Source organism: Coregonus clupeaformis, chromosome 31 (assembly GCF_020615455.1).
Source record: "Coregonus clupeaformis isolate EN_2021a chromosome 31, ASM2061545v1, whole genome shotgun sequence".
Classification (NCBI taxonomy): Eukaryota; Metazoa; Chordata; class Actinopteri; order Salmoniformes; family Salmonidae; genus Coregonus; species Coregonus clupeaformis.
Genome location: NC_059222.1, coordinates 26,872,788 through 26,884,443, shown reverse-complemented (window position 1 = coordinate 26,884,443; position 11,656 = coordinate 26,872,788). Strand labels below are relative to the sequence as shown.

General features: G+C 44.4%; 2 protein-coding genes across 3 annotated transcripts in view; one reads left to right on the top strand and one right to left on the bottom strand.

Moving 5' to 3' along the window:
• Nucleotides 1-457: 457 nt before the first annotated feature.
• LOC121547335 (renalase) overlaps nt 458-11,656 on the bottom strand; it is a 61,064-nt gene continuing 49,865 nt past the window's right edge. The window contains exons 4-6 of one of the 2 annotated variants that reach the window (XM_041858543.2): nt 8,167-8,340; nt 3,154-3,329; nt 458-972 (exon numbers count right to left, since the gene is read on the bottom strand). In XM_041858543.2, coding sequence (XP_041714477.1) covers nt 820-972; nt 3,154-3,329; nt 8,167-8,340 — 503 coding nt within the window. In that variant the 3' untranslated portion in view covers nt 458-819. The remainder of the gene's footprint in view (nt 973-3,153; nt 3,330-8,166; nt 8,341-11,656) is intronic. The other variant, XM_041858542.2, reaches the window with a different exon arrangement.
• Nucleotides 5,816-11,656, top strand: part of LOC121547334 (lysosomal acid lipase/cholesteryl ester hydrolase) — a 69,390-nt gene continuing 63,549 nt past the window's right edge. The window contains exon 1 of the mRNA XM_041858541.2: nt 5,816-7,316. Coding sequence (XP_041714475.2) covers nt 7,303-7,316 — 14 coding nt within the window. The 5' untranslated portion in view covers nt 5,816-7,302. The remainder of the gene's footprint in view (nt 7,317-11,656) is intronic.

The window sequence follows — 11,656 nt, the reverse complement described above, 5'->3', positions numbered from 1 at the left end:
CTGCCAAACATTTTGTCCCAGATTACTGTCCCGCCACTAAGCTGCTGAACTCGGTCAGTGGCGGGCGGCTGCCCCGGGTGGAATTACACCGTCACGGGCGCCGTAGGGGGGTGGCAGGGTTGGCAGGGCCACAGGGCTCTCACCGGGACACTTGACCTCCATGAGCACAGGGCAGACCTGGTGTTAGCCATACCAGGCAGTCATACCCTGAGTCCTCTGGCTGTATCAATGGAGGGTATGATATGGTATTACTCAAACAGTTCATAGTGTGTCTACTTTGCCTAATGCATTTAGAAGTCATTAAGGGATCCTGATTACTTTCTAATTGCTTTTTGACTACCTACATCCATTTTGTACGACTTTGCTCTGAGCTCTGTGCGGATTGGTTCCCATACCACCTGCCATCTTTCTGTTTATAAGTGAGAGAAGAAAGTGGAGTTACAGAAACAAAGGGGGAGATGGTTTGACACTTTTTTATTCAATCTGAACCAAAATCAGATGTTTAGAGAGAAATCCTGAGTACCAACACCATATTTACTTTCAGTAAAGTACTTCATTGGAACGGAATCATGGTCCACCTTGAAGAATTAGTGGGTCATAGGGTGTGTTATACACACCTGTTTCACATCTAACCACACGTGAACACAGCATAGCATCAACATGTCAAATACATATCAAGTACTTAAGTGGACAGTTCAACTGGAGGGGGGGGGGGTTAGGGTAATGTTTCAATGGCAGTACCCCCCTCTCTGGGCTAGCATACTGTACACATAGAACCCCCACACTATACTCCCATCCCCCCTACCACCCCTTAAGGCATCAGAGAGAGGACTTCAGAATGTCAAACACCTTCAGGGCAGACTCGATACAGCTGTCGAAATTGGAATGTGTGAAGCCGTCGCCCCCACACACCAACATAGGCTGGGACAGCAGCGTCATCTGCCCTGGGCAGTCGGCCACCGAGCTCGTCACCTAATTAGTAGAGAAAGTGAGAGGGGTTGGGGGGTAGAGAGAAAGAAAGAAAGAAAGAAAGAAAGAAAGAAAGAAAGAAAGAAAGAAAGAAAGAAAGAAAGAAAGAAAGAAAGAAAGAAAGAAAGAAAGAAAGAAAGAAAGAAAGAAAGAAAGAAAGAAAGAAAGAAAAATAGGTAGATGGAGAGAGAGAGAGAGAAATGAGGGCCATAGAGCAGCAGGTGGAGTGGCCCTAACGATCACTAGACCCAATAGAGAGGGCTGATTAGTCCTTCATGCTGCTGCTGAGCTATTGAGTGGAATTGGCAGCTCACTGTCCTTCACTGATAAATAATGCATTGATTGTATACTACACTACTGGAGCCCAATGGTTGTCATGGTCACAGATTTATCTATTTCTACAGCTACAGTAGAATGCATATTGAGACGATGATTTGTTTGTGCTACAATTATCTTGAAATCCAGAAAACTATCTGTGCTCAAGTTACCTCTGGATATACGTGGTGGGATACCACAGATCAAGCCATAAAATGCACTGCCTTTGGCTAGACACACAGATATCAAATCAGCCTTGCAGCCAACTGTCTTCCTCATGTTAAAATCCTGAACGCTGAGAGTTGTGTGTTAATGACTTGGGAGTGTAAACACACAAGCCTGTGTACGTGTTGTAGCTTCTGTCAGAGGCTTCTGCTGGCCATTCTAAGAGGAGAGGCAGCAGATAGATAAACATCAAGGTACGCTGCCCTGCACCGCTAAGGGTAAGGAAATAGTATCCATTTCCTGCTGGGGCTTTTAATAGGCATCGTTATAGGCTACTATGTGCTGCTATCATAACCCCCACCCTCCACCTCCCTTCATCCCCACTCCTCCCCCAAAACATAATTTTTTGTTTGCTCATGCATCCTTGAAAGGTCATCACCATGTAAATCAATTGATGATAAGCATTTTTGTTGAAATGTGGCCATGGACAAATTGTTTGTTTCACTCTAGTGGTAAGTTGATACAGCAGCCCTGGGCCCTGCCGTCTCCATATACAGTGTGAGGCTGATTTTCCAGGGCAAAGAGCACGGAGCGCGGAGGAGGAGGATTTGGGACGTTAAGATAAATCCCCCAATATAAACAAGTTTAATCGCAAGGAAAGCAAGAGAATTCGGCAGCTGAGAATATGTCTGTTTCATAAGAGAAGCAATCTAAAGAGAAAGCAACCTAGAACCTACATTTTAGCAACAGTTAACTGCTATAACTGTTAGGGTCAATCATTTATTTGTGTCTCTCTGTCACAATGGTCTTTGTTAGAATAACTGCTAGTGCATTTGACAGGGAGCTGATGTGTGTACAGTATGAGTGAGTGTGCATATGTGTGTGTGTGTGCGCATTCCATTATGCACGTGTGTGTGTCTATATTATAGTACGAATGTGCTTGTGTGTGTGTGTGTTCTATCATGGCCCATCCAGTTCCAGTGGGCCTTGGCCCATGCTCTGGCACTCCCAGTGATGTGGCCTCCCACACAGATGTTCTGTGGCCTCTGACCCCCAGCCCAGCCCAGCCTCCCTTAGCAGAGGATGTGTGGGTGTGTGTTGGCGCGAAAGAGAGAGAGAGATAGCTAGAGAGAGCACATCTAAGAGATTGAGTGATGTAATCACTGAGTGTGTACTTCACTCACTACAGAAGAGTGATGAACAGCTCTGAGAGCCCTTGGAGGACATGTTCTTGCTGGACATAAGTAGTGTAAATAAAGTCACAGTATCTGGTCCAAGAAGCACACAGAAATTCAGGGAAACATCAGAGTAAACAGGACATTGGAGCTACTTGAAAAAGGAACAACATGTCCAACCAGTCTCCGTATACTACACTCATGTGGTATACACAAGCAGAGAAACGTAATACATTGAAGTTTAGTAGGGTGTGATCGTGATAGATCATGATGATCACTCATCATGGTGCTTTACACAGAAGAGTAGTTTTATTGAACCGAGTCAACCCTCTACTTAGACATTCTTCCATGTATCTTGACAGGATTATGAAGTAGCAACAGTTATTTCTCTTAAAGTATTTATTAAGAAAAAAACTCTTGGTATACTTCCTCTTCTCTCAATGAATGAATGAAATAAAACTCCTGGTATTATCTCTCCTCACTCGAGGAAGTAATACAGTAAAACTCCTGTCTGAGTAACCCCTCTCACCTGTGAGTATCTCCACTTCTGGCACTTGATGCTGTCGGGCTGTGGCAAGCCAGGCAGCAGCTTGTTCAGCTCCTCCAGGATGGTAGGCTCCACCTGCTCCTTGGCCTCCTCCAGGTGTTTGATACCAAATGGAACAGTGGTGTGGACCACCATGGAGGGACCGCATTCAGGGGATTTTGCACAGGCAAGCACATACAGCACAGTTCAGAACCATACCACCATGACTTTGCACAGCACAGCACAGGGACACACAGGTATACGGCACAGCTAAGAACACAGTTCAGTTCAGAATTTTTTATTCAATTCGTTTTTTAAGACAATTATGTTTTGGCCATACTGACCTTCATCAGAATCGACTTCTAAGTCAGTGAAAGCACCATCATCATAATGTATTGAGAAGATACTTTTTCAGAGAGAACTAAAATAAAAGACCTCAGACTTGAACAGCTGGAGACGGAAAAAACTAAGATCAAATCCAATTTTATTTGTCACATGTGCCGAATACAACAGGTGTAGACCTTACCGTGAAACGCTTACTTAAAAGCCCTTAACCAACAATGCAGTTAAAGAAATAGAGTTAAGAAAATATTTACTAAATAAACTAAAAATAACACAAGAAAATTACATAACAGGGGGTACCAGTACCGAGTCAATGTGCGGCGGTACCGATTAGTCGAGGTCATTTATATAGTGACTATGCATAGATAATAAACAGCGAGTGTGTGTGTGTGGGGGGCGGGGGGTCAATGTAAATAGTCCAGGTGCCAATTAATTGTTCAGCAGTGTTATGGCTTGGTGGTAGAAGCTGTTAAGGAGCCTTTTGGTCCTAGACTTGGCGCTCCGGTACCACTTGCTGTGCGGTAGCAGAGAGAACAGTCTATGACTAGGGTGGCTGGAGTCTTTGACAATTTTTTGCTTAATATAATCCAAAATCATCCTTGGCATTAAGGTCGTTCCCATAATCTGACAGCGGAATACTTTGATGGGATTCTGACTCCAGGACAAAAAAGTAGGTTCTTATCTCCGTCCTGATGCTTTATTAAGAGTCACATGCCAATACCAAACGGGGATCCTCCGACAAGACACGTCATGGCTTTTTAATGAGCCAGACTTCCGTACCCAGAAGCCCCTGCTTCTGCATAAATGTAACAAGACCAGCTTGATTTGTTAGGTAAATGTCTCACTCAGTCAGCCTGTGAGGTTGCTGTGTGTATGTACAGTGCATTCGGAAAGTATTCAGACCCCTTCACTTTTTCCACATTTATTTTTACAAATATGAAATATTACATTTACATAAGTATTCAGACCCTTTACTCAGTACTTTGTTGAAGCACCTTTGGGAGCAATTACAGCCTCGAGTCTTCTTGGGTATGACGCTACAAGCTTGGAACACCTGTACTTGGGGAGTTTCTCCCATTCTTCTCTGCAGATCCTCTCAAGCTCTGTCAGGTTGAATGGGAACGTCAGGTCTCTCCAGAGATGTTCGATCGGGTTCAAGTCCGGGCTCTGACTGGGCCACTCAAGGACATTCAGAGACTTGCCCGAAGCCACTCCTGCGTTGTCTTGGCTGTGTGCTTAGGGTTGTTGTCCTGTTGGAAGGTGAACCTTCACCCCAGTCTGAATCCAGAGCGCTCTGGAGCAGGTTTTCATCAAGGATCTCCCTGTACTTTGCTCCGTTCATATTTCCCTCGATCCTGACTAGTCTCCTAGTCCCTGCCACTGAAAAACATCCCCACAGCATGATGCTGCCACCACCATGCTTCACCGTACGGATGGTGTTGGCCAGGTGATGAGCGGTGCCTGGTTTCCTCCAAACGTGACACTTGGCATTCAGGCCAAAGAGTTCAATCTTGGTTTCATCAGACCAGAGAATCTTGTTTCTCATGGTCTGAGAGTCTTTTAGGTGCCTTTTGGCAAACTCCAAGCGGGCTGTCATGTTCCTTTTACTGAGGAGTGGCTTCCATCTGGCCACTCTACCATAAAGGCATGATTTGTGGAGTGCTGCAGAGATGGTTGTCCTTCTGGAAGGTTCTCCCATCTCCACAGAGGAACTCTGGAGCTCTGTCAGAAAGACCATTGGGTTCAAGGGCACCTCCATGACCAAGGTCCTTCTCCCCCGATTGCTCCGTTTGGCTGGGCGGCCAGCTCTAGGAAGAGTCTTGGTGGTTCCAAACTTCTTCCATTTAAGAGTGATGGAGGCCACTGTGTTTTCGGGGACCTTCAATGCTGCAGAAATGTTTGGTACACTTCCCCAGATCTGTGCCTCGACACAATCCTGTCTCTGAGCTCTACGGACAATTCCTTCAACCTCATGTCTTGGTTTTTGCTCTGACATGCACTGTCAACTGTGGGACCTTATATAGACAGGTGTGTGCCCTTCTAAATCATGTCCAATCAATTGAATTTACCACAGGTGGACTCCAATCAAATTGTAGAAACATCTCAAGGATGATCAATGGAAACAGGATGCACCTGAGCTATAATTTCGAGTCTCATAGCAAAGGGTCTGAATACTTATGTAAATAAGGTATTTCTGTTTTTTTATTTTTAATACATTTGCAAAAATGTCTAAAAACCTGTTTTTGCTTTGTCATTATGGGGTATTGTGTGTAGATTGATGAGAATTTTTATTTATTTAATCAATTTTAGAATAAGGCTGTAACGTAACAAAATGTGGAAAAAGTGAAGGGGTCTGAATACCTTCCCAATGCACTGTATGTTGAGTGTTTGGTAACTGTACACACAACAAAAAGGCTTGGAGTGCTGTCTGCTGAGGATCCGGTTGTGTGGTGGTGACATCATGCGGGGAGTGGACACGGTGAGATCCTGTTTCTAATGACAGACAGACAGACAGACAGAGCTCCTCTCGGCTCTGAACCATACAGGATGTTTTGCATTGATTTATTGAGGCTGTACGTCATGAAGTTCTCTCTAATGACATCGTCTTAAAACCATATTTAAACTGATTGTGGAGAATAATGGTTTACTGCCGCCAATAAACATGTCCCGCAATTGACCTGCTGGAGCGGGAAACAGTTACTACAAGGTCAATCATTTCCTCCAGCTTGGCTCGTTTTTTTAAGCGGCAGACGGGACAACGTTGCGGGAGTGAGCGCACACACATCAAAACACAGCCGGTTGTTTTGTTTGGAGCCAAGCTGGAGATGCTGAACTCCCTTGTGGGGAACTAGGGATGGTCACTGTGGGGACAGTGTAGGGACAGGGAGACTCCAGTTTGGTGACAGTGACTATAGCACACAGACAGGCTACAGCACCCATTTGCTGGGGTCTGTCCTACTTCTGTCCAGTGGGCCATTCTGGTTTGGCTCATGGGTAAGAGAGCCACCCTAACCAGTTTTTGACATCAGAGTGCCCAGGCATAGGGCCAGCCAGAGAGAGAAAATGAGAGAGGGAGAGAAAGAAAGAGGAGGAAGACAAAACAAAGATGAGAGAAGTATGAGAAAAAGTTCAAGATAAAGAGACAGAAAGAGGTGGGGAAACAGTGTGTAGGTAGGAAGGTAAGTAGGTGAGAGACTGGCACAAACTCTTCTTCTGAGGGAGAAGTAATAGAAAAACACACAGGTTACTAAGTTCACTGGGTAGACAGGCTCCACTCAGAGCAAGTTGGCACCAAATTATGCATTGTGCAATTTGCACGAGTTGTTAACTCACTTGCATATTTCATTCCAATCGGAGTACAGATGAAACTCTGAACATGTAGCTGTTTACTCCTAAATCTTCCTCAGGGGACCGTCCTGTCTTGGTGGTGACACAGGAGGGCCATTGTCCTGTCCTGTGTGCTCTGTGTGTGACAAGTGTGACCTGACACCTGTTCCCCTGGTCACAGCAAGCTCCCCATTTTAGATCACTCCAAAGAGTTGGAGAGACGCTCCACAGCTATTCTTACGGTGCCACTCCTGCTCTCTGCATTCACAGGCTTTCAAAGGGCCAGTCAGAAATCATCCCTAATACCCCCTGCTTACTTGAGCTACAAGCAAAATACATTACACAAATGAAAAAGAAGATTCAAGCGTAGCGGGGGAGGGCGAGAGGAGGAGCGCAGTAGCAGCACCCGGCAGAGGAGCCTTGTAGAATGAAACATTTACCAGCTCCTCTAATTAGGATATTGCCTTCCGAACACTGGAGTGGATGAGAGGTGACAGGTGCGTGCACACTTTCAAAGACTATCTATCGCTCTCTTTCTCACACATACACGAGTGATGTGCAAACATGCGCTTGTGCACACACACACACACACAGTCACTATCGTTTCTCACTGAAGCACGCACACACACACACACACACACACACACACACACACACACACACACACACACACACACACACAAATACATATTTGTCTCTCTCTGAAACAAACACACACACACACACACACCCCTCCAGGTCTGATATAAGATTATGTTGTTCCTTCTCATAGCAGCAGTTTTCTAGCAGAGCTGCTAATGAAGGCTGGTGTGTGTGTGTGTGTAGAAGCCTGATTTCAGGGTGTTGTGCTGTGTGTGCTCTCCTACTCAGTGTCTGCTGCATCTCCCTTCTGTGTTCAATCAGTAATGAAGTGTGACTACCAATGGACTGGGCTATCCCAACACTCACAGAGCCATTCAAATACTAGGAACTACGGAGGCTCTCCCCAGCACGGCAGCACCGTCAAAAAAGTGAGGTTGAGTTTGAATGAAAACATCATAACTTTTTTGAATGTACACCAAATGCAGCTTCACAAAGTCAAGGAAGAATCCAGTGGACTGGAGGCATAAGCTAGCGAGGAAAGTTAAATGCCTGCTGAACAGTGGCACTCAATTAGAGAGCAATTCTGATGCATGCCTTCCAGAGACGGAGAGAGGGGGGGAGAGAGTGAGACAGAGACAGAGATGCAGAAAAGCAAACAGAAAAGAGAAAGGAGATAAAAAGAGACGCAGACAGAAAAAGAGTGGAAATAAAGAGAGACAGACAGAAAAACACACACACACAGAGAAAGAGAATGGGAGCACTGACCTAAATTGCACTTTTTATCGTCAATGGCGATAAAGCAAATGCAGGGATTATTGGAGACGTACTTGGCGGCCCAGGGGACGTCGATGTGAGCCTGGGCTTTGTAGAAGAGGCCCAGTGTGTAGCGCGACGAGTAGCTCACCGCTTCAAGCTGCTGCCGCTGACTCTCCTCTAGCACTGTCACATAGGGAAACAGAGGGACAATGTCAGGGAGTTTAAGCCTGTTACCAGGCCAGCATCAGGTAGCTGAGCCTGGAGACACAGAACCTACAGTATACTTACAATGGATACCACTGTGAGGTGATGGGACTTTGTACCGAAGTCAAGGTACCTGTCAAGCTTACAGTTACCAGTGTCAGGCTTCACTCATTCATTCCCACTGAGCCCTCTACCATGGGACATTAAATGACATGGATTACATTTTCTTAAAGGATTTGATTCAATCAGGCTTACAGGAGTAATATTAATGCATTATTGAAAAAAGGGACATATAATACTCTTACTCTGCACGCTAGACTCCAGTTATGATATTAATGATATCTAATGATGTTTGTGTGCTCACAGTATAATCAACGAGCAAGCATTCTGTCTACTGAGGCAAGATAGCTACTGCCTACCAGACCACATGCATAAACCCTGTAAGCTTGGGTGCAACTAAACAACTTAACTAACGTCCATATTGCACATTGTAGAGACTGAGCAGAGGGAGAAGAGATGTTCTCTCCTTAGTTTATTTATAAGGTCTTTGGACTTGTTGTTTTTTAAAGCAATGCTGTCCTTGTTTCCAGTCTGAAACATCTGTTGTTTATTGGCCTCTGAAGCGCTAGCTTGGCCGTGCTTTAGTTATTTAGGGCCCCAGAGTATGGAGCATACACAGGTCAGAGGTCAACGCTGTGGATTCTAATACATATTTCTACTAGACACGTTGAACAAAAAAATAGCTATTTTCATCTAGGCCAACAGTGAGTCCTAAGAAAAGCAGCAAGCAAGCTAACCCGGCGGTCGTCTCTGGACGGTCCTAAAAAATACATGACTGAGGCGATTCTTGGAGTGCAGAGCTGAAATGTGGGTAGATAGATTAAGTTTACCTAAAGTTTATGTATGGAGGACAAACGGACTGGTTGTGCGACAGCAGTTTCTGAATCTGAACAACGATTTACAGCAGGATCAGTAGAATATATTTTCAAATAATTTCAAAATTTCAAAGTAAAACAGGGGCAGAGGGGAGAAGAGATAAAAATGTGTGAGGCTTATGTACCCAGAAATAGTCCATGAGTACAAGCCATCTTAACATGTTGCACAGTACAAATAACTACAAGCACCACAGCTGTATGCTTAACATCCCAGTGACCAAAGCTATTAAAACAGAATGAAAAATTACCCCACCTATATTCCCAGTGCTGTAGTTATACTAACAAGCAAATGTTCATCTTGAGCAACTGTTCATCTAATTAGCTGCACAACGGGCTGACTATGCGGGAATATGACGGCGCCAGTCACAAGGTCACATGACTTTCCCAGGATATGTGGCCTTTTATAATTTTCTGTGTCATCCTGGAACATCTGGCCCAGATTAGGCCCATGTAAATGTGACACTCGGTATGGCCGGACAATCTGTTGCAGCATCGCACAAATACATGGGCGCACACACACACACACACACACACACACACACACACACACACACACACACACACGCAGACGGACAAAAACAGACACAGTCAGACACACACACAGGGCCTGTCTGCACAGGGGATAATGCAAAACCACTATCTGATGCATCCATAAAGAGGCTTTCTGTTTCTCATGGAAATGGAGCAAGCCCATTGTTAGATGCTGTTTAAAGATTTCAGACATGGGCAGGGCAGAAGCTTATCTGGTCACCAAATACCATTTTAAACAGAGTACAGTCCCGCACCAACTGTGGATTTAGTACTCTACTTACAAATGCATTAAACTTAACTATAGTCAGTCAGAACCTCTGCGAACATTTGGTAATGAAAAAGATTCTAATGATCTGAATAGAGACAAATGTGTTGACTTGTTCTATTTAACTGTCAGCATTGGGGTCCACTGACCATACTTTACCTAAACCTCATTCATGGAGCTGTTCAAGGTATAGCCTAGTAGATGTGAGGGTAATGTTTACTCAGGATCAAAATTATCCTGAATAATGCTGCTTGTCCCAATGCGTTCTTAATGGAATCCTCACAGTCCTCACGCCTCAAATGAAGGCATGCTCCATTCCATCTCCTTTGCATTTTTCTACTAATTGTGTCCTGATGAAGGCTTATTGAAGGCTCATTCATCAGTTCAGTGCATTCTCTGCTCATTCTCTGCTCTCTTCAGTGGTTTGCACTCCAGTGTTTTGTTGTGGGTGGGTGTGAGAGATGCCTTGTGTTTTTCCAGATGACTGTCCAATGTGGCATTCATCTGGGGGAGTTATTGGGTCTGGTGCCCAATTCTAGCACAGATGTTTAACAGGTGGTGGATAGTGTTGCATTAAATGTTTTGGTATGAACAAATATGGAACAGGTGTGTGTGTGTGTGTGTGTGTGTGTGTGTGTGTGTGTGTGTGTGTGTGTGTGAAATACAGTACCTTGTGTTCAGGTTTCTAAATATCCATTACATTGCATAAAGATCTATTAGTTAAAGTAATCAAAACATTACGGACCATTCCTTTCTATTAGGGCTGACCCTATTTAGTCGACTGGTTGATTGTTTGGTCGATAGGATGTTGGTCGACCGAGATTTCTTTAGTCGAACAGTAGAAAAAAAATTATAAAAAAATTATGCTGTACAATACTGCCTGATTCGCATTTGTCTGAGTGGACTGATCCATTGTGGAGGCCGTGGGGATGGCACAGTCCATCAGACTAAGACATTTGCTACTGAAATTGTTTATGGTTATATTATGTAAGAACAATGGTGCAACACAAACATTTTGTAAAACTATTTTATAACAAATGCGGTTTCTCCCGCGTTAGATAGTGGTCGCTGTCCACAATTCTGAAACACATCAGTGCGCTGTTGAATTGGCGCCTTTTCCTAGACCATGCTGCTCTGTGCATAATAGAAAAGTTAACCGCATATTGGTGTTGAGAACAATGCGGCGGAGGCAGCAGCGGAGTTAGGAGACGAGAAAACAGCCCTTGCCTTAATTGTCTAAGAAAAGTGAGGAGATAGGAAACACCAACTTAATTAGATCTATAATCAATAGCAGGGGCGCCACTTTGGTTTTAGAAGTGGGGGGAACATAACCTGGTGGGGGGTCTGGGTGTCCTCCCCCAGAATGTTTGGGCCATCTAAAGCTCATTTCCTGCATTTTTACACAATCCAATATGCCGTCTCCATTTAGAACAAAAAGTATGCAAAAATGCCCATAGTCATCAAGCTAGGTAAGAGATCATTATTAAACATGTTTAAGTAGTTAATAAGACTGAACTAGATCAAAGGTAATTAAATAATAAATATTGTGTTGCACCTTTAACCG